Source organism: Lolium perenne, chromosome 3, assembly GCF_019359855.2.
Source record: "Lolium perenne isolate Kyuss_39 chromosome 3, Kyuss_2.0, whole genome shotgun sequence".
Lineage (NCBI taxonomy): Eukaryota > Viridiplantae > Streptophyta > Magnoliopsida > Poales > Poaceae > Lolium > Lolium perenne.
The window spans coordinates 346,873,478-346,892,648 of NC_067246.2; the positions used below are offsets into that span (position 1 = coordinate 346,873,478).

The window sequence follows — 19,171 nt, forward strand, 5'->3', positions numbered from 1 at the left end:
TTTTGCTTTTATTATTAGGTATAGATAGACCATGTAGTACTTGCGTAAATACACGACATAGTCGGATAGTCCTCAGCTAAATACATCATCTTGCTGTTGGCAGGCCGGCAAGTAACATTTGGGCAGCGCCGTGCATGCCGGCCCCGAGAACGCCGGTGAGGCACACGCTGGCTGCGAGGCGTACAGCGGCAAAAGGCACCACAGTAGGACTAGTCGGCACTGGCACCGTTCGTCTTTGAGCCGACCGACGGGTTGGACGGCACATGGAGAGTGAACGTCTCGCCGCCGAGCATCATCACCACCACAGACATCGTAGGCCGGTCCGTTGGGTTGCCTTGCACGCAGAGAAGCCCTATGTGGACGCACTTGAGGACCTCTTTCTCTGAGAATCTGCCATTCATGCAAGGGTCAACCACCTCCAGCACTGTCCCGCTCATCCAGCGCTCCCACACCTGCATGCATGTATGCACGGTTTAGTTTTAGAGAGAACCATGTATTTAGATACATCGAGCGCGCGGAGGCCATATGCATCATCCAATGAACAAACCACCAAAACCAGTGCTCTCAAGCGAATGTATACTCTGGTAAGGAGATCGTCCGATTGCCTCGAGCCGTCGTCATCGTCGTTGTTCTTTCTCCCAGTGACGATCTCCAAGACCATAACCCCGAAGCTGAACGTATCCGATTTCACTGAATAGTTCCCACGCATCATGTACTCCGGTGCCATGTATCCACTGAAGCATCAATACAAGTAATCATGGGCGTGGTTTCAATAGATGCAACACAAATTAAAGTTGGAGGATTTGTACTGACTATGTGCCAACGACACGGTTAGTGATGCCTTGTGTCTGGTCTTGCAGGAAGATCTTGGCGAGGCCAAAGTCCGAGATCTTGGGTCTCATGTTCATGTCAAGAAGGATGTTGCTAGCTTTGAGATCGCGATGGACTACTTTGAGCTGGGAATCTTCATGGAGGTACTGCAGGCCTCGAGCGATCCCGTCAATGACATTGTACCTTTTCCCCCAATCGATCAACTGCTCGCGCTTCGTAGCGTCTTGTGCCGTTTCAGAGTATAGTAGAGAGATTGTCATACAATTTGCAGAGGAATTAGATGAAGGGGAAATCGAGTTCAACTACTAGTATGCTATACCGAACAGGATGAGGTCCAGGCTCTGGTTAGGAACGACCTTTTTTTGAGGCAATTACGGCACTTTATTGATCAAGGCAAATCATTACAAATAGTCTGCCGGATGCAATCCGGGATAGAGTTTCTAAAGCAAATTGAAACAAACTGCTCTGCTGAACGAGCAAGAGTATGTGCCGCAATATTAGACTCACGGAAAATATGAGAAAAAGATACTGCAAGGAAATTGGTCGCCAGAAACTTGATGTCCTGTACGACCACGCCAATGGGACTTCTGTCCACCTCTGAGGAGTTGATTCTCTGAATTAGAGACAAGCAATCAGAGACAATCATCACTCTGTCGAAACCTTCGTCACCAGCAAGGGAAACAGCGCGTCGGAGAGCCAGCCCTTCAGCCAATTCCGGCGTTGTGACTTCCATCAAGAGCTCGCTGCAAGCAAACAAGCACTCACCAGTGTGGCTTCGAATCACAACGCCAATTCCCATCTGACGCGAAGATGTAAAGAGAGCAGCATCCACATTAACATACACCGTTCCTTCAGGCGGCGGAGACCATCTAGGTGCAGAAGATCTGGTCTCACGTCTATTTGAAGTATCCGGCGAAAACAAATGCTGTTCAATCATCTCGACATATGCTTTGCTTTGTTCTGCAACAGTCTGAGGTGGCTTCATATTTTCTCCATTACGTACACCGTTCCTGGCCAACCACAGATGCCATATCACCACAGTAAGCACCATCCTTTCCCTCTCTGTCGATCTAGCCAGGAAATCAAAGACCCAAGATTTTGGATTTGTGAAAAATTTCTGGCGCAGCTGAAAACCATACAGGGGTTTTATCTCCCGCCACACTTCCTTGGCATACTGACAGAATAAGAAAGTATGTGCAGATGTCTCCTCTTGTGCACAGACAGCACAAGCCATTGACGCTGGAATGTGCCTACGACAAAGTTGGACACCAGATGGTAGACAATCATGAGCAAATCGCCACAGGTTAATTTTCATTTTGCCCGGCGCTTTGATTGCCCAGAGTTTCTTCCATAGCAGGTTCTCATCCTGCAAACTCGAGTGTGCTCCACCTCCCTGCTTGCTTCTGTTAATGAAGAATTTCTCCTCCCTAGCCAGATGATAGGCAGAACGGACTGAGTACACACCGTATTTTGTGAAGGGCCAAGAAATAAAGTCATCTCCGCCCCGCCGACTGATAGGAATTTCAAGAACCCGGTTCGCAACGTCCTCTTCAAAAACGGCACGCACCACCTCCGCGTCCCATGAACCATGGTCATCACTGAGTAAACAATCCACAGTTGCGCCAATTGGGATTGGCGTCAGAGTCCGAAGCGTACATGGGTTTACATTAGGTATCCATCTGTCAGTCAGCACCTTAATTATTTTCCCGTCTCCAACACTCCACCGAGCCCCTTGCTTAACCAACTGCATCCCAAAACTGATACTTCGCCAGGTGAATGACGAGGATCGGGGCAGTGGCGCATCCCAAACATCACACTGAGGGAAGTAACGTCCTTTGAGCACCCTAGCACACAAATAGGTTGGCTCGGTAAGAAGCTTCCAGCACTGACGGCCGAGCATGGCTTGGTTAAACAACACGAGATCCCTAAAGCCCATGCCGCCTAAATTTTTCGGCGTCGACAACCAATCCCAACTCTTCCAGTGCATCTTTTTCTTCCCTGCCTCAATTCCCCACCAATGATCAACAATCGCCTTCCGGAGGGCTTCACAAATTGAGACAGGAATTTGAAAACAGCTCATGATGAATGTCGGTATAGCTTGAATAATTGCCTTCAGCAGCGTTTCTTTCCCCGACCGTGACATCGGTCGACCCGACCATCCATTCATGTGCCTCCACGCTTTGTCCACAAGGAACTTGAATTGACCAGTTGGAGATCTCCCAATATCCGTAGGCATGCCAAGGTATTTATCTTGCAATGCCTCATTGGACACCCCGAGCTGATTCATAACTTGGTGTTTGACCTGGTCGTTACATCTTGATCCAAAAAAGACCGATGACACTAGCAGCCTCTCCTGCTGCTCCAGGCAGACACCAATGAGCCTGACAAGGTTCTTGTGACTGAGCTTCGCAACCAAAATCAGCTCAGTCTTCAGCTCCTCTACTCCTTGTGTTGAGCTCTTTGACATCCTCTTCACTGCTATCTCTTCGCCATCTGGGAGCATGCCCTTTGAATCAAACCAAAACCTATAAATTTCCTAATTTTCAATGCAAATTTTCCTTACTCTTATCACTACCTTGTACACCGCACCGAATCCTCCTTCCCCGAGCTTGTTGCTCTCCGCAAAATCGCCGGTCGCAGCTCTTAGTGTTGAAATGTCAATCATCATCGAGTCGACGCCCTCAATATCTTCGCCTTCAGTGGAGTAGCTGGGATCTGTGTGAATACCAATATGTTACTATGACAAAAAGTTGACCTGTAATTAATAGTAGAGATTCATTTGGAAACTTTTTCATCCTAGGAAATAGAGAACTTGCATGACTTACGTGGCTGCTTTTCTTCGTTCTGTGGCCTCTGCGTCCTCCACAAAAATAAGCAGGTGACAAGGCTTATAATTGCTACGATAGGCAACAGAATTACAGGAACCATGATAGGAACTATGTACTTTCTTCCTGTGAATTAGCCAACCCGACAAAAAACAATATGCATGTCATGTCAGACTAGTGCACAAGCTTGAACCGTACAAAATGGATAATGTATTGTTGACTAAAAGCGGTTAGAACAAAAAAAATAACTTTTGCAATTAACTATTAATGTGTGACAAGTATAAAAATTTCTACGAATGTCACTTATGAAATAAGAAATGTAACTTTTTTGGTTATGGGTTTGGCAAAATTTCATTTTTCAACCATAAACGGCATTTTGCACTCTCTATTGAAAAATATAAGATGGTAAAATTGCGGGAATACGTGTGCATGAAAGCATTGATGTCTAGATTTTCAATGAAGTACCTTTTATTTTGTTGAATCCTAAATTGTTCTTAAGGAGAATGATTCCATTGCCAAAATAAAATCAGCTACACAAAACCTCAAGGACTGCACTCGGTTTTCTCTGTCCAACAACAAAACATCTATGGTTCCCATAATTATATCATGTGTAAGGTGTTATGAATTGGCAAATGCCTTTGGTTTTAAGCCTGAAATTTTTGCCTTTCCCATATATGCGGCTCCCTATGGGAACTACGAAGTTAAGAATAGAGCATTTCATAGATGAAATTTTTTCTATTAGGGATTTCTATTTCCGTGCCCTCGGGTCCTTAGTTATGCTCAGTTTTCCCCAGTCGCTTAGTTTTTCCTCAATTTTGTCCAAACCCTTGTCTGATGCCCTCACAAGTGCTGGAATAGCCACTTTGCCCGATGGGTGAACAACTTTGACCGTTATCTATTGACTAGTAGGGCCACGTAGAGCCCGCAAAGACACGTTGGACCATTCATCTTTGTTTGACCGTTAGCATCGCCGTTTTCCTGACCAAAATGCGGACGAGTGGGGCTGCAATATATCGAATGACAAGTGGGGCCATGATGACGCGTCAAACACACGCCCGTTGGGAACCCCAAGAGGAAGGTGTGATGCGTACAGCAGCAAGTTTTCCCTCAGTAAGAAACCAAGGTTATCGAACCAGTAGGAGTCAAGGAGCACGTGAAGGTTGTTGGTGATGGAGTGTAGTGCGGCGCAACACCAGGGATTCCGGCGCCAACGTGGAACCTGCACAACACAATCCAAATACTTTGCCCCAACTTAACAGTGAGGTTGTCAATCACACCGGCTTGCTGTAAACAAAGGATTAAATATATGGTGTGGAAAATGATGTTTGTATGCGAAGAACAGTAAAGAACAATGTTTGCAGTAGATTGTATTCAGATGTAAAAGAATGGACTGGGGTCCACAGTTCACTAGTGGTGTCTCTCCAATAAGAAATAGCATGTTGGGTGAATAAATTACAGTTGAGCAATTGACAAATAAAGAGGACATAACAATGCACATACATATCATGATGAGTAAAGTGAGATTCAATCGGGCATTACGACAAAGTACATAGACCGCTATCCAGCATGCATCTATGCCTAAAAAGTCCACCTTCGGGTTAGCATCCACACCCCTTCCAGTATTAAGTTGCAAACAACAGACAATTGCATTAAGTATGGTGCGTAATGTAATCAACACAAATATCCTTAGATAAAGCATCGATGTTTTATCCCTTGTGGCAACAACACATCCACAACCTTAGAACTTTCTATCATTGTCCCAGATTTAATGGAGGCATGAACCCACTATCGAGCATAAATACTCCCTCTTGGAGTTACAAGTATCTACTTGGCCAGAGCCTCTACTAGCAACGGAGAGCATGCAAGATCATAAACAACACATATATGATAGATTGATAATCAACTTGACATAGTATTCCATATTCATCGGATCCCAACAAACACAACATGTAGCATTACAAATAGATGATCTTGATCATGATAGGAAGCTCACAAGATCTAACATGATAGCACAATGAGGAGAAGACAACCATCTAGCTACTGCTATGGACCCATAGTCTAGGGGTGAACTACTCACACATCAATCTGGAGGCGATCATGGCGATGAAGAGTCCTCCGGGAGATGATTCCCCTCTCCGGCAGGGTGCCGGAGGCGATCTCTTGAATCCCCCGAGATGGGATTCGCGGTGGCGGCGTCTCTGGAAGGTTTTCCGTATCGTGGCTCTCGGTACAGGGGTTTTCGCGACGAAGGCTTTAAGTAGGCGGAAGGGTAGGGTTAGAGGCGGCGCGAGGGACCCACACCATAGGCCGGCTCGGGCCCCAGGCAGGCCGTGCCGCCCTATGGTTACGGGCCCTCGTGGCCCCACTTCGTATGCTCTTCGGTCTTCTGGAAGCTCCATGGAAAAATAAGACCCTGGGCGTTGATTTCGTCCAATTCCGAGAATATTTCCTTTGTAAGATTTCTGAAACCAAAAACAACAGAAAACATCAACTGGCTCTTCGGCATCTCTCAATAGGTTAGTGCCGGAAAATGCATAATAATGACATAAAGTGTGTATAAAACATGTGAGTATCATCATAAAAGTAGCATGGAACATAAGAAATTATAGATACGTTTGAGACGTATCAAGCATCCCCAAGCTTAGTTCCTACTCGCCCTCGAGTAGGTCAACGATAACAAGGATAATTTCTGAAGTGACATGCTATCATAATCTTGATCAATACTATTGTAAAGCATATGAGATGAATGCAGTGATTCGAAGCAATGGTAAAGACAATGAATAAACAACTGAATCATATAGCAAAGACTTTTCATGAATAGTACTTTCAAGACAAGCATCAATAAGACTTGCATAAGAGCTAACTCATAAAGCAATAGATTCTTAGTAGAAAGTTTTGAAGCAACACAAACGAAGATATAAGTTTCAGCGGTTGCTTTCAACTTCAATCATGTTTATCTCATGGATAATTGTCAACATAAAGTAATATGATGAATGCAAATAAGCAAGTATGTAGGAATCAATGCACACGGTTGACACAAGTGTTTCCTTCTAAGATAGAAAGAAGTAGGTAAACTGACTCAACATAAAAGTAAAAGAATGGCCCTTCGCAGAGGGAAGCATGGATTGCTGTATTTGTGCTAGAGTTTTTTTTTTTTGAAAACAAGAAACAATTTTGTCAACGGTAGTAATAATTCATGTGTGTTATGTATAAGATGTCTTATAAGCTGCAAGCCTCATGCATAGTATACCAATAGTGCCCGCACCTTGTCCTAATTAGCTCGGATTTACATGGATTATCATTGCATAGCACATGTTTCAACCAAGTGTCACAAAGGGGTACCTCTACGCCGCCTGTACAAAGGTCTAAGGAGAAAGTTCGCATTGGATTTCTCGCTTTTTGATTATTCTCAACTTAGACATCCATACCGGGACAACATAGACAACATATAATGGACTCCTCTTTAATGCATAAGCATTCAACAACAGATAATATTCTCATAAGAGATTGAGGATTGTTGTCCAAACTGAAACTTCCACCATGATACATGGCTTTAGTTAGCGGTCCAATGTTCTTCTCTAACAATATGCATACTCAAACCATTTGATCATGATAAATCGCCCTTACTTCAGACAAGACGAACAAGCATAGCAACTCACACGATATTCAACAAAGGTGAAATAGTTGATGGCGTCCCCAGAAACATGGTTATCGCTCAACAAGCAACTTATTAAGAAATAAGATACATAAGTACATATTCAATACCACAATAGTTTTTCAAGCTATTTTTTCCCATGAGCTATATATTGCAAAGACAAAGAATGGAATTTTAAAGGTAGCACACTTCAAGCAATCTACTTTGGAATGGCAGAGAAATACCATGTAGTAGGTAGGTAGGTATGGTGGACACAAATGGCATAGTTTTTGGCTTAAGGATTTTGGATGCACGAGAAGTATTCCCTCTCAATACAAGGCTTAGGCTAGCAAGGATGTTTGAAGCAAACTCAAGTATGAACCGGTACAGCAAAACTTACATAAGAACATATTGCAAGCATTATAAGACTCTACACTGTCTTCCTTGTTGTTCAAACCCTCACCAGAAAATATCTAGACTTAGAGAGACCAATCATGCAAACCAAATTTCAACAAGCTCTATGGTGTTTCTTCATTAATAGGTGCAAAGTACATGATGCAAGAGCTTAAACATGATCTATTTGAGCACAACAATTGCGAAGTATCAAATTATTCAAGACATTATTCCAATTACCACATGAAGCATTTTCTGTTTCCAACCATATAACAATGAACGAAGCAGTTTCAACCTTCGCCATGAACATTAGGAGTAAAGCTAAGAACACATGTGTTCATATGCAACAGTGGAGCGTGTCTCTCTCCCACATAAAGAATGCTAGGATCCGATTCTATTCAAACAAAACAAAAATAAAAACATAAAGACGCTCCAAGTAAAGCACATAAGATGTGACGGAATAAAAATATAGTTTCACTAGAGGTGACCTGATAAGTTGTCGATGAAGAAGGGGATGCCTTGGGCATCCCCAAGCTTAGATGCTTGAGTCTTCTTGAAATATGCAGGGATGAACCACGGGGGCATCCCCAAGCTTAGAGTTTTCACTCTCCTTGATCATATTGTATCATCCTCCTCTCTTGATCCTTGAAAACTTCCTCCACACCAAACTCAAAACAAACTCATTAGAGGGTTAGTGCATACTCATAAATTCACATATTCAGAGGTTACATAATCATTCTTAACACTTCCGGACATTGCACAAAGCTACTCAAAGCTAATGGAACAAAGAAATCCATCAAGCATAGCAAAACAGGCAATGCGAAATAAAAGGCAGAATCTGTCAAAACAGAACAGTACGTAAAGACGAATTTTTCTGGGGCACTTAACTTGCTCAGATGAAAATGCTCAAATTGAATGAAAGTAGCGTACATATCTGAGGATCACGCACGTAAATTGGATTTTTCTGAGTTACCTACAGACGGGGCTACTCAATTTCGTGACAGTAAGAATTCTGTTTCTGTGCAGTAATCCAAATCTAGTATCATCTTTACTATCAAAGACTTTACTTGGCACAACAATGCAATAAAATAAAGATAAGGAGAGGTTGCTACAGTAGTAACAACTTCCAAGACTCAAATATAAAACAAAAGTGCAGAAGTAAAATAATGGATTGTCTCCCATAAGCGCTTTTCTTTAACGCCTTTCAGCTAGGCGCAGAAAAGTGTGAATCAAGTATTATCAAGAGATGAAGCATCAACATCATAATTTGTTCTAATAATAGAATCAAAAGGTAACTTCATTCTCTTTCTAGGGAAGTGTTCCATACCATTCTTGAGAGGAAATTGATATTTAATATTACCTTCCTTCATATCAATAATAGCACCAACAGTTCGAAGAAAAGGTCTTCCCAAAATAATGGGACAAGATGCATTGCATTCAATATCCAAGACAACAAAATCAACGGGAACAAGGTTATTGTTAACCGTAATGCGAACATTATTAATCATCCCCAAAGGTTTCTTTATGGAATTATCAGCAAGATTAACATCCAAATAACAATTTCTCAATGGTGGCAAGTCAAGCATATTATAGATTTTCTTAGGCATAACCGAAATACTTGCACCAAGATCACATAAAGCATTACAATCAAAATCATTGACCTTCATCTTAATGATGGGCTCCCAAGCATCTTCCAACTTCCTAGAAATAGAAGTTTCAAGTTTTAATTTATCTTCTCTAGCTTTAATGAGAGCATTTGTAATATGTTTTGTAAAGGCCAAATTTATAGCACTAGCATTAGGACTTCTAGCAAGTTTTTGCAAGAACTTTATAACTTCATAGATGTGACAATCATCAAAATCTAAACCATTATGATCTATAGCAATGGGATCATTGTCCCCAATATTTTGAAAAATTTCAGCAGTTTTATCACAGGCAGTTTCAGCAGTTTTAGCAGTTTCAAGCAGTTTTGCACACTTTGCATCAGGAGTAGAAACATTGCTAACAACAATTATTTTATCATTGATAGTAGGAGGTTTAGCAACATGTGAAGCATCATCATTACTAGTGGTGGTAATGGTCCAAACTTTAGCTACATTATTCTCTTTAGCATTTTCTTCTCTTTCCCACCTAGCATGCAATTCAGCCATCAATCTAATATTCTCATTAATTCAAACTTGGATGGCCTTTGCTGTAGCAAATGACTTAATATATTTAGTTTCATTAGGCATAACTTTCAATTTTAAAAGATCAACATCAGCAACATGACTACCAACTTTAGAAGCAAGAATATCAATTTTACCAAGCTTTTCTTCAACAGTTTTGTTAAAAGCAGTTTGTGTACTAATAAATTCTTTAAGCATGGCTTCAAGACCAGAGGGTACACTCCTATTATTGTTGTAAGAATTACCATAAGGATTACCATAACCGTTACCATTATTAGAAGGATATGGCCTATAGTTTTTACCAGAATTATTCCTATAAGCATGGTTGTTGAAATTATTATTTTTAATGTAGTTCACATCAACATGCTCTTCTTGAGCAACCAATGAAGCTAAAGGAACATTATTAGGATCAACATTAGATCTACCATTCACAAGCATATACATAATAGCATCAATCTTGTCACTCAAGGTGGAGGTTTCTTCAACAGAATTTACCTTCTTACCTTGTGGAGCTCTTTCTGTGTGCCATTCAGAGTAATTAATCATCATATCATCAAGAAGCTTTGTTGCGGCGCCTAGAGTGATGGACATAAAAGTAACTCTAGCAGCTGAATCCAATAGGTTCCGTGAAGAAAAATTCAATCCTGCATAAAAGGTTTGGATGATCATCCAAGTAGTCAGTCCATGGGTAGGGCAATTTTTAACCAAAGATTTCATTCTTTCCCATGCTTGAGCAACATGCTCATTATCCAATTGCTTAAAATTCATTACGCTACTTCTCAAAGATATAATTTTAGCAGGAGGATAATATCTACCAATGAAAGCATCCTTACATTTAGTCCATGAATCAATACTATTCTTAGGCAAAGATAGCAACCAATCTTTAGCTCTTCCTCTTAAGGAGAAAGGAAACAATTTTAATTTTATAATGTCACCATCTACATCCTTATATTTTTGCATTTCACAAAGTTCAACAAAATTATTAAGATGGGCAGCAGCATCATCAGAACTAACACCAGAAAATTGCTCTCTCATAACAAAATTCAGTAAAGCAGGTTTAATTTCAAAAAATTCCGCCGTAGTAGCAGGTGGAGCAATAGGTGTGCATAGGAAATCATTATTATTTGTGCTAGTGAAGTCACACAACTTAGTATTTTCAGGAGTACCCATTTTAGCAATAGTAAATAAAGCAAACTAGATAAAGTAAATGCAAATAACTAATTTTTTTGTGTTTTTTTGATATAGAGAACGCAAACAAGACAATAAATAAAGTAAAGCAAGTAACTAATTTTTTTGTATTTTGATATAAGAAAGCAAACAAAGCAGTAAACAAAATAAAGTAAAGCAAGACAAAAACAAAGTAAAGAGATTGGAAGTGGGAGACTCCCCTTGCAGCGTGTCTTGATCTACCCGGCAACGGCGCCAGAAAACAGTCTTGATGACGCGTCAAGCACATGCCCGTTGGGAACCCCAAGAGGAAGGTGTTATGGAACCAGTAGGAGTCAAGGAGCACGTGAAGGTTGTTGGTGATGGAGTGTAGTGCGGCGCAACACCAGGGATTCCGGCGCCAACGTGGAACCTGCACAACACAATCCAAATACTTTGCCCCAACTTAACAGTGAGGTTGTCAATCTCACCGGCTTGCTGTAAACAAAGGATTAAATGTATGGTGTGGAAAATGATGTTTGTATGCGAAGAACAATAAAGAACAATATTTGCAGTAGATTATATTCAGATGTAAAAGAATGGACCGGGGTCCACAGTTCACTAGTGGTGTCTCTCCAATAAGAAATAGCATGTTGGGTGAACAAATTACAGTTGGGAAATTGACAAATAAAGAGGGCATAACAATGCACATACATATCATGATGAGTAAAGTGAGATTCAATCGGGCATTACAACAAAGTACATAGACCGCTATCCAGCATGCATCTATGCCTAAAAAGTCCACCTTCGGGTTAGCATCCGCACCCCTTCCAGTATTAAGTTATAAACAATAGACAATTGCATTAAGTATGGTGCGTAATGTAATCAACACAAATATCCTTAGATAAAGCATCGATGTTTTATCCCTAGTGGAAACAGCACATCCACAACCTTAGAACTTTCTGTCACTGTCCCAGATTTAATGGAGGCATGAACCCACTATCGAGCATAAATACTCCCTCTTGGAGTTACAAGTATCAACTTGGCCAGAGCCTCTACTAGCAACGGAGAGCATGCAAGATCATAAACAACACATATATGATAGATTGATAATCAACTTGACATAGTATTCCATATTCATCGGATCCCAACAAACACAACATGTAGCATTACAAATAGATGATCTTGATCATGATAGGCAGCTCACAAGATCTAACATGATAGCACAATGAGGAGAAGACAACCATCTAGCTACTGCTATGGACCCATAGTCCAGGGGTGAACTACTCACACATCAATCCGGAGGCGATCATGGCGACGAAGAGTCCTCCGGGAGATGATTCCCCTCTCCGGCAGGGTGCCAGAGGCGATCTCCTGAATCCCCCGAGATGGGATTCGCGGTGGCGGCGTCTCTGGAAGGTTTTCCGTATCGTGGCTCTCGATACAGGGGTTTTCGCGACGAAGGCTTTAAGTAGGCGGAAGGGTAGGGTTAGAGGCGGCACGAGGGACCCACACCATAGGCCGGCGCGGGCCCCAGGCAGGCCGCGTCGCCCTATGGTTACGGGCCCTCGTGGCCCCACTTCGTATGCTCTTCGGTCTTCTGGAAGCTCCGTGGAAAAATAAGACCCTGGGCGTTGATTTCGTCCAATTCCGAGAATATTTCCTTTGTTGGATTTCCGAAACCAAAACTAGCAGAAAACAGCAACTGGCTCTTCGGCATCTCATCAATAGGTTAGTGCCGGAAAATGCATAATAATGACATAAAGTGTGTATAAAACATGTGAGTATCATCATAAAAGTAGCATGGAACATAATAAATTATAGATACGTTTGAGACGTATCAGGCCATGACGTTGACAGAAGGGGCAATACACGGGTAGGATTAGATTTTTAAATGGAGCTCTACAGTGATGTCAAGGAGGAGGTGGCCTGCAGGGTGCCGAGATGAGATTGACGTCCACAAAGAACTGCATGAGGCGAGACCAGACGCATTAGAGAGATATAAAGTAGACGCGTTTAACCATGCAAAGAAGAGAAGAAGGACATCGACGACTACCTCAACACTTTGACTGACGGTGTCGGACACGAACGCGAGCAATGTAGAGATAACTAGTGTCTCTCCTTTCTGGCGTGTATAGATGGGTGCTAGGGGAGTGTGGTGGTGAAGGGAAACACCTCGCGGTGGTCTGTGGCATCCAGCATAGCGGGGCGGCGTGGCCGTACCCACATCGGCGTGCATGTTCGGCATTGGCATCAGCATGTACGTTCGTCATTGGCCTCGGCGGTATCTCTGGTGTGTCAGAGATCGAATGATCGGACGGGATTGAAGGTGCATCCCGACGGTGACCTAGCAGTGGCAGCGAGCATAGCCCTTCTGACCATGCCGATATCGGCATCAGCAACGTTTGGAGGCTGTGGTGCTCGAATCATGGTGGAAATTGCGATATTATTATATAGAAAATAGCTAGATCTCTAAATCGATGCATATGAAGCTACATATATATTCTTTTGTCATAATCCCCTTATCTAAAGGGGATGGATGCATGGTGACAAGGGATTAACTTGTCAATGCCTACAAGTAGTAGACTAGGGTTTCGTTGGATGTAGAGGGCAAGTAGATCTCGAAGGTTTCAGCCGAAAAGTACTCGACGATGTAAAAGCTAGGGTTTGAGAAACAATGATTCGATGCTTTCTTTGTCCCTCGACACCCCCTTATATAGGAGGCGGAGCCGAGGGATTCGTAATACACAAGTTACAGAGTCCGGGAGGGTTTCTAACCCGTCCCGCAAGATTACAACTCTATGTTTCCTAATACAACTCTAACTTTCCTTGACGCTGTCTTGGGCTTCCGAACTTCATATTCTTCAGGTCGTGGGCCTTCAATAAACCCTGGGTACTTTCTTCGGCAGGCCCATTGCGGATGCCTATGTCAGTAGCCCCCGAGATTTTGCTTGAATCGTAGAATCAAGGAAAATCTCCACGTTTATATTTACTCAATAACTTTGTACTTTACCACGTATCTTTGCATACGAATTTCTATATTGTACAGGGATAATGGTAGTTGGGGCTAGTTCATCTGACGGATCAGGTACTAGTTAACTGCTCTAGTGGCAATCCGCAAAAACCTACTTCAAGATCACGTCCCTGGACATGATCTCGGGATACTGGTGTAAACTTCGACAGGTGCCGCTTAAGGTCTTACCATTCTGTCGAGTCCCAGTCATATTTATCGGGTACCTAACGCGTCTGTTAGGATTTTTCTTCGTATCTGTTGATACGGAAAAAAGTAGCAAACCGACGTCAGAGACGGCGCCACGCCACACAGAACGGATCCGGGGTCTTACCTTCGCAAAGTTTTGCGGCATTCAGAAATTATTCGCAACTTTGGCGTTCTGAGAATATATTGTCGAGTGCTTATTCGGCTGTTGGAATAGCACGTTTTATTGAGTCAACGGATGACTTATATTGCTCTCCCGATGGGAGTATATGTAGAGTTATTTTTATAACTCGAAATATGCTCCCTTTTTCTTCTTCTTTTTCTCTCTCTTTTTTTTATAATTTCATCGGGCACGCGAACAGCGTTCCAGATGGGAGTAGCCCCCGAGGCTACAGCCAAGGACTAGTGCTTGGTTGTAGGCTCAACACTTTAATGCGTCGTGTCGCTATATTGTCATTCTTTCTCGAACTTTTTATATCTATCGGGTGCGCGAACAGCGCTCCCGATGGGAGTAGCCCCAGAGGCTATGAACAAATGCTTGCATTTGATCATAGGCTCCCGCAATTTCTATATTGGCATACTCGAATTTTACTTTTTTCCAAAGTAGCCCCCGAGCATTTGGGCAAAAACTTGTATTTGATCAAAGGCTCCCGAAGTAATTGATGAATTTTCCTGCCGCCAGTCTTCTTATTTCATACTTGTCGAGATTTTCCCCTTGGTCAAAGTGACCTCAGTACTGACGATAACCACGATCTTTGTATCCAGGAAATTCGAGTACTACTGTCCCTGCCTTGTGGGTCCAAATTCCCTGCCACGTTGACACGTCGTGCAAGTGGGGGACACACGTCCTCCGCTTTTCCTGGCGCACGCGCTGTAACACCTTCATACTGAAATTACTCTATTACCCTTATTCCACGTGTACACCATCTACCTCACATTTTCTCCATCCAACGGTGCGTCGATTCACCTCTCCTTTATTTAAGGTCATCGTCTTCCTCCTCCACACTTTCGCTTGCGCTGCTCCTCTGCTCTCCTTTGCCAGAATCTTTCCTTGCGCCCCATAGTTCTTTGAGCTCCGCCACGCTCGCACTATGCTACTGCGCCATTGTTGATTCCACCGCGCAAACTCACCAGGCACAACACTCCTGAATCCTCGATGGCTGCGGCGGATCTGGGAAGGGCTGAGTGGGAGAGATCCAGAATCTCCGCCCAAGACATCAATCTGCTGAAGAAACTGGGGATCAGCAAGAAGCAAGACGCATTGCGCTTCCCCAGCGAAGAAAGCTACCCAACCCCTCCAATGGAGTATCGGGTTAGTTTTGTTGATCATCTCATCCGTGGCCTTTCTGCCCCTATTCACAATTTTCTTCGAGGATTGCTTTTCGTGTACGGATTGCAACTCCACCATCTTACTCCCAACTCCATACTCCACATCTCGATCTTTATCACCCTTTGCGAGTCCTTCCTTGGAGTCCAGCCTAACTGGGCTTTATGGAAGCGACTTTTTCTTTGTCGCCACAATGGCTCTGCCAATGTCGCCTATAACATAGGTGGCGTCGTTATCTGTGTTCGCCGTGATGTCGAATACTTCGATGTCAAATTCCCTGACTCAGTTCAAGGGTGGCGCAAAAAATGGTTATATATCCACGAGGAAAACCATGGGTCTGTTGAAGACAACATTCCTCCCTTTGATGGTGCCGAAAATTTTTGTCACCGCCGACCCTGGGATGCAGAAGCTACAGCTGAAGAAAAAGCGGCGACAGAGGCACTAATGACTCGCATCCATGAACTTCAAAATACTCGTGGCCAAGAGTTGTCAGGTATCCAAATCACGGCGTATTTCCTTAGGACTAGAGTGCAGCCTCTGCAAGCTCGCAAAAATCCCATCTGGAAATATGCTGGCAACGAAGATGTGGATCGCTTGTCAATGGATTTTTCGGTCAAAGACTTAGAAAAGCTTGTCCGCAAAATCTCCTCCCTCAACAAGAAAGATCCTGTCCCTTCGTCTTGTCGCGTAAAGCCGTATAGCGCCACCAACCCGCTCCCTGAGGTAATTCTCGTGTGAACTACTTTTATCGACTACCCCTTTTTTTATTGAAATCCTGCTCATAACTTTCTTGTCGACATTCTTCTTTTTTGTAGAACCATCCAAACCTTGTTTCTCTTCCTCCCCTTCCTGAAGGTGGAGAGGTTGAAGAACGGGCCGTTGTCACCGACGACAACCAGGGTACTTCTCGCCCTGAGAGTGAAGCCGCAGGTTCTCGAAAATCTGCGGTATCCTCTAAAAAATAAACCGACTCTAAGGCCACTGCCTCGGCACATTCCCTTCCTCCTGCTATTTCTCCAAAGAACAAGAGGAAGAGGAATGAAGTCGAAGATTCCGGCACCTCCAAAGCCGAAGAAGCTGGTCCTTCCGAAGGGAAGAAAGCTTTCGACCCTTTCTTGGATGCCCTTGTCAGCTCGTAAGTCCTTATTATTCTTTGTTGTCTATCTTGCACAATACCTGTCGTCGTTTTTCCTTATATTGCCGATGTTTTATTGCAGTGATGACGAGGAAGAAAATCCACCTATTGACGTGGTTGCTCGTACGAGTACGTCACGTACTTTAGTTGTTTAGGATGCTCAGCCTGATGTGGAGGAAACTTCGCCTCCTCAACAGAACGTTGATCATCCAACTCCACCTGCAAGCCCCCGTGCCCCTTCGCCAAAGAGGGCTAGGGTTGAGCCAGCTCCAGAATCTGCTCTTCAATCTGGTGGCTCTGCAACTCCTCTTCTGGATAATGTAAGTTGCTTATTCCTCCCTTTTTTGTATAAGAAACTATTCAATGCCTATGGACTCTCTTCATTTTCTTCCTTACTTTTTGCTATCGACCTTTTCATCTTATTCGACACTTTCTTCTCTTTTTCCTTTATTAGCCCTTGATGCAAGAATTCATCCTCCTTGGTACCCAATTTGTCGGGTACCATGATTATGCTAAACAAGCCGAATGTAATATTCTTCTAATTCTTTTGGGAAATCGACGCCTTCTTCCTTTTCCTCTCATGATTCTGATTTATGTCGACTATTTTTTTAGAAAATCTTGCGGAAGCCAACAGACGTGCTGACGCACTTGCTCTTAAACTGGAGAAAAGTGAAAAAGCTCGTCAAAAGGCTGAAGCAGATGCCAGAAAGGCTAAGGCGGAAGCCGCCACTGTAGAAGAACTTCGGAAGAAACTTCATGAGGCGGAATCCTCTTTAAGTGAGCATATTTCTGCACAATCTGCTCGTGAAGAGGCGATTCTCAAATGCCTGGCGTCGCAGAGCCGTCGATTTGCCAGTAAGTGCCCAAACTATTTTGACTTCCTTGAACTTCTCCTGTCTTGCTTTCCTACCAATGAATTTTTGCCTTAACAGGAAAGACGGGTCAAGAATATGAGCTTATGGATCCTGAGAACGATCCCCTTCTTGACGCGCTTTCCCTCCTTGAAATTCATGGAGACGAGGCACGCGACGGTCTTGCTGAAGCTGAAGCGGGGTTGTCGCAGCTGCACCCTTACTTCTTCCCGAGGAAAGAACAACCCGCGCCATTTCTTGCTCTCGCCAAGTGCTTCAATACTCCCGAAAACCTTGGGCTCAAACTTCGTCAAGAAAGTTTAAAGGTTGGCGTGGAGGGTACTATTGCCCTGGTTGTCGATAGCCAACAAACTATCGACTGGACTAGGGTTGGCGACACGCAAGAGATGGAGACCAAAAGGTGGCAGTCGCTGATCAAGGCTGCGAAGCCGAACTCGAAGAAGGTCCTTGCTTATCTCGGGTGCAAGCCAACTCCAGCTCTGAGCTCATCCAAAACGGAGGTCTAGTAGACCACCCTGTCTTTCCTCCTTTTTCTTTCTTTCTTTCTTTTGATGCTGTCACCAAAGTAGCTTTTGGCGACACTTATCCCACTAGCTCCATTGTAATGCCTTGTAATTATTCTGAAAATCAATGGAATTCTATTTTGCTTGATGATTGATATCGAACCTTTTAATTTCAGTTGATATTTGATAACTATACTCCAACTCCTGCTCCTTCCGATATATTGCCTACTTCTTCTTGCTCGAAGAAAGTGCTTGTTAATACTGAACTTGGTGAAGATTCCTCGAGTAAGAGTTTGTCGCAAGATCTGGAAGAACTTCGTCAACAGCTTCAGTATGCGAAGAGGCAAACACTTGTGATGATGGAACAATCTCGCAAGGCATCCGAAGCAGAAAAAATTGCACTTGAGCAAGCTCAAGAAGCCATGACTGCTAAGGAAGCTGCTGTTTCTGAAGCTGAAAAGGCAACCGCCCGAGAGAATTTTATGCTCGAATTGATGAATGAAGCCAGTGTGGATATGTCAGGTATGCTTTTTCAAATCAAAACTTCTTCTGTCTTCTTGCGGTATCCTCTTTTTCTTTTGAAATTCCTGTGCCCACTCCAAATAGGTTCCTTTCTTGATGTTGCTGCCGAAGAAGAAAGGGTAAACACAAGGACAAATCTTCTCGTTAACCTTTCTCTTGATCATGGTTCTCTATTTTGGGCCACTCCAGAGCGGACCCGACAGATTGTCAGGTTTCAAGACCGCGCCTGTCAGGTTCGTGATTTCCTGGATTTCTGCACTAGAACATTGTCTCTTGTTTACAAGACGATGTTTCCTCGGAACGAAGCACCCGATACTCTTCTTGGTTTGATGGAGAAGTTTCGAGATGCTCCTCAAATTCATGGATTTGTTCGGGCGCAACTTTCTGCTGGCGCCAGGTTTGCTATGATGATGATCAAAATCTGCCAACCCAAGTTTCACATGAGCCAAATTGTTACCAAGTGCTTGGCCAAGATGGCGAAAAGGAAAAGGGATGTTGGCAAAATTGATGATCATGTGACCCCTGTGGCGGAAGATATGATGGATGAACTTCTTCGGATGGACTCTGAGTTCTTCGTGAAGGGCAGCTATGCTGAACACAG

At 43.3% G+C, this 19,171-nt stretch overlaps 1 protein-coding gene across 1 annotated transcript in view; it reads right to left on the reverse strand.

Annotated features, from left to right (window-relative positions):
- Positions 1-209: 209 nt before the first annotated feature.
- Positions 210-19,171, reverse strand: part of LOC127340540 (cysteine-rich receptor-like protein kinase 6) — a 124,464-nt gene continuing 105,502 nt past the window's right edge. The window contains exons 4-10 of the mRNA XM_071827739.1: positions 3,657-3,782; positions 3,407-3,546; positions 3,164-3,337; positions 1,151-1,187; positions 814-1,054; positions 581-734; positions 210-452 (exon numbers count right to left, since the gene is read on the reverse strand). Coding sequence (XP_071683840.1) covers positions 210-452; positions 581-734; positions 814-1,054; positions 1,151-1,187; positions 3,164-3,337; positions 3,407-3,546; positions 3,657-3,782 — 1,115 coding nt within the window. The remainder of the gene's footprint in view (positions 453-580; positions 735-813; positions 1,055-1,150; positions 1,188-3,163; positions 3,338-3,406; positions 3,547-3,656; positions 3,783-19,171) is intronic.